This window comes from Ipomoea triloba, chromosome 5 (genome assembly GCF_003576645.1).
Source record: "Ipomoea triloba cultivar NCNSP0323 chromosome 5, ASM357664v1".
In the NCBI taxonomy this organism is placed as follows: domain Eukaryota; kingdom Viridiplantae; phylum Streptophyta; class Magnoliopsida; order Solanales; family Convolvulaceae; genus Ipomoea; species Ipomoea triloba.
The window spans coordinates 9,799,516-9,803,334 of record NC_044920.1 but is presented as its reverse complement, the minus strand read 5'-3'; the positions used below and the strand labels follow the sequence as shown (position 1 = coordinate 9,803,334).

The 3,819-nt window shown below is 29.2% G+C and overlaps 1 protein-coding gene across 1 annotated transcript; it reads left to right on the top strand.

The window, feature by feature from the left end:
* The first annotated feature begins 307 nt into the window (after positions 1–307).
* On the top strand, positions 308–1,935 carry LOC116019307. Its single transcript, XM_031259460.1, has 2 exons — positions 308–761; positions 1,570–1,935. Exons 1-2 carry the CDS (start codon positions 325–327, stop codon positions 1,586–1,588), a joined length of 456 nt encoding a protein of 151 aa, XP_031115320.1. The 5' UTR covers positions 308–324; the 3' UTR covers positions 1,589–1,935.
* Positions 1,936–3,819: the final 1,884 nt, after the last annotated feature.

Genomic DNA, 3,819 nt, shown 5'->3' with positions numbered 1-3,819 from the left:
TGAATAACAAAGACAATTTGCAGGCCTGATATATGATTCATGTGATGGCAAAATATTCATATAAGATCATATTAAACAACCAAATTGCATAACAATTTGAATAACAAAAAAAATAAAAAAATAGCAAGCCCAAATAATAAAAGCTTCTATTGTTTTTTAAAGCACTTGATTTGGGCCAAATGGCCCAAAAACTAACCACTCAATTTTAATTCAAAGATAGCATCCAAGCATTAGCCTTCAGGGCAAGCCCAAAATAATAAGATCAAATTAAATCCTTTTTACTTATCATATTTTACGCAAAAAGAAGACCAGAGGCGCAGCATAATGCACAAAAACCAGAGCAGTCGGCGACTACTGCCGCTGCCGCTCTCTGCCGGACGCCCGCCGATCGCGAGACGCCACCACCGTGCCACCGCTGACACCACCGCGCCTGTCGCCTTCTGCCGGACGTCTACCGATCTATCGCCCGACGCACAGGCCATCATCGAACCAGCAGATCGGATCCGCCATCGCCACCAGCCCTTCTACCGGAGGGCTGTGCGATCTCTAACCGTCGCCGCCGGACTCGCAGGAACGCAAAGGCGACGCAGGGCCGCCGCTGCTAGGGGCCTCCATCCGCCATCGCCGCCGGACTCACAGGAACGCATAGGCGACATAGGGCCGTTCATTGCCGGCGTTCCGATATCCTCTTCGACGCGAACCTTCGGCGGACCGATGACGATCCCGGGGCGTAGATCGAAGGCGGAAATAGGCCAAAACAGGTTTCCTCTTTTTTATTTTCGAAAAAAGCACTCGATTCGAAAAAAAATTGATAAATTCTTATTGAAAATTTGCTGTGTTTTTTTCGAAAAAAACTGGTTTCGAAAAACAAGTCCGAAAACAACTAGTTTTGACTTGTCAATTTTTGTATAATTATATTCAAAAAAGTTGTGTTTGAACTGAATTGACTTACACAATAATACCAGAAAGAGTAAATTATGTACTATTATACCAATGAGTACACAGATTGAACACTCATAAAAAAAATGTGTAATCTACTGTGTACGGGTGTATGTATATACTGATGATGATTTACTGTGAAAAACATGTGTATATAACAGTTTAAATCAATATTCAAAAAAAAAATTACCAATACATATTGCATGTAAACATATGCAATTGAAGCAAATAGAGGTTAGGCAATTAAAAGGCCTAAGAACTGCATATATAAAACATATACGAAATGCATAGTTTAGCAATTATGAAAAAATTGCCTATTCGAAAAATATGAAATTTGTACCGTTCACCGTGAGCGTGTTGGAATAGGTCATGCCCGTTGGCCATCAGCTCCTAACGGATGAACATCTATATATATATATATATATATAATAACAGAAGTGCCTAGAACATTTTTCCCTCCCAAACTCTCAGGGGCATTTTTGTAATATCAAATATTTGGATAAAAAATCATTTAAAATTAAAATTAATTATACTTTCCTTTTATAACCTTTTGCTTTACCATTTGTGCTATATATATCACCATGCTCTCCCTTTCTTGTCTCACAAATATTATAATCTCTCACCTTCCAGATCTGATCTCACTACATAAAAACACAATGAAGAAGAAAGCTCGGAGGCGCAATCGTTCCACCATCGAAGAAGAAGAAGAAACCAGATTTGCTCTCACGCCGTCGTTCCAGATATGATCTCACCGCTACACGGTTGCCATTACATCAAAGAAGAAGAAGAAAGCTCGATCGCCGTTCTTGAGAAGTATGTTTTGTTGCATACATTTCTTCTCCAACCAAGCATCCTCTCCACCAAATCCACATACATACATTTCTTCTTCTTTTCTTTTTTCTTTTTTACGAATTTAGTCATACAGATTATTTTTCGTTCATCAACAAGTTAAGATTTCAAGATTAATTACATTAATGTGTTTTATATATTGAAAAATTAACTTTCAAAATCTAAATCCTTTTTTATTTTTTAAAATCTTTAAAAATTTATTTATCATTCGGGACAATCACGTGTCAGTGTGTCACATGTTGAATTAAAAAAAAATAAAAAATGTAACTTTGCATACACAAAACACTTTAAAATTAAAGACTTAATAATGAACCGTGAACACCGCATAGACTCCTTCTCCGACAATCATGTTTGTCAAATGAATTTAGAATAAATTAAATTAAAAAATTCATACAATTAATTAATAAATTTATAAAAATAAAAAGATACATACAAATAATTAATTAATTTTATTTACAATTATAATTATTATTATAATTAAAAATTAAAGAATTAAGAAACTAATTGTAATAATTGTCCATACTTCATATACACTAATAATTATTATTCTATACAGATATTTCTATTTTTCAAAATTAAGTAATTAATTAAATAGAGTTTAGTATAATTAAGGAATTATTATTTTGCTAAAATTAATGAATTAATTGTAGTAAAACTAATAATAGTCATATTATTACACTAACAATTATTATTCAAATTAAGCTAATAATTATTCATAATACTATACAATTATTACTATTTTATGAAATTAAAGAATTAGTTGAATAAATTTTAATAAAATTAAGAAATTATTATTTTGCTAATTGAGAAATTAATTATAGTAGAGCTAATAATGGTCAGATTAGTATACTAATAATTATTATTCTATTTACGCTAATAATTATTCATATTACTATACAATTATTAGTATTCATATGGTAATTAATAGATTGTTTTTATATATGGTAAATAAGTTAATAATTAGACAAATTACTATACATATATTACCAATTAAGTCATTTCTCACCTTTTATTAGGTTTTCCGTAAAATAAAAATTCGACATATTAATATTCGAAATGATTGTACTATAATAATATTAAGAAATAAGGTAATCAAATAATGATCCAGACTACAAAAAATATCATTACACCATTTCACACTTTTTAATAGGTTGTTTTTAAATATGGTAATTAAGTCAATAATGAGATAAATTACAATACATATATTACTAATTAATTAAATAATGATCCAGACTCATATATAGTTATATACTAAACTCACGAAACTTACTGTTTATTGTTTACCTCATTCTAGAACGATATATATATATATACATACTCACATACTTACATATTTTAATTGAAAAGGAATTTAACTTTAGAAACAAAAATGACAAGTTGGATATTACTTAAGATTTTACCATGTATTAAACTCTAAATAATTGTGCTAAACTAATAAGTTAAGATTTCAAGATTAATTACATTCACGTGTTTTATTGAAAAATTAACTTTTAAAATCTAAATCCTTTTTTATTTTTTAAAATCTTTGAAAGTTTATTTATCATTCGGGACAATCATGTGTCAGTGTGTCACATGCTGAAGTAAAAAAAATAAAAAATGTAACTTTGCATACACAAAACAATTTAAAAATAAAGACTTAATGAACCGTGAGCATCGGAGAGACTCCTTCTGCGACAATCATGTTTGGCAAATAAATTTAAAATAAANCTTCATATTAATACACTAATAATTATTATTCTATACAGATATTTCTATTTTCAAAATTATGTAATTAATTAAATAGACTTTAATATAATTAAGGAATTATTATTTCACTAAAATTAATGAATTAATTATAGTAAAGCTAATAATGGTCATATTAGTACACTAACAATTATTATACAAAATACTATACAATTATTACTATTTTATGAAATTAAAGAATTAGTTGAATAAATTTTAGTAAAATTAAGAAATTATTATTTTGCTAATTGAGAAATTAATTATAGTAAAGCTAATAATGGTCAGATTAGTATACTAATAATTATTATT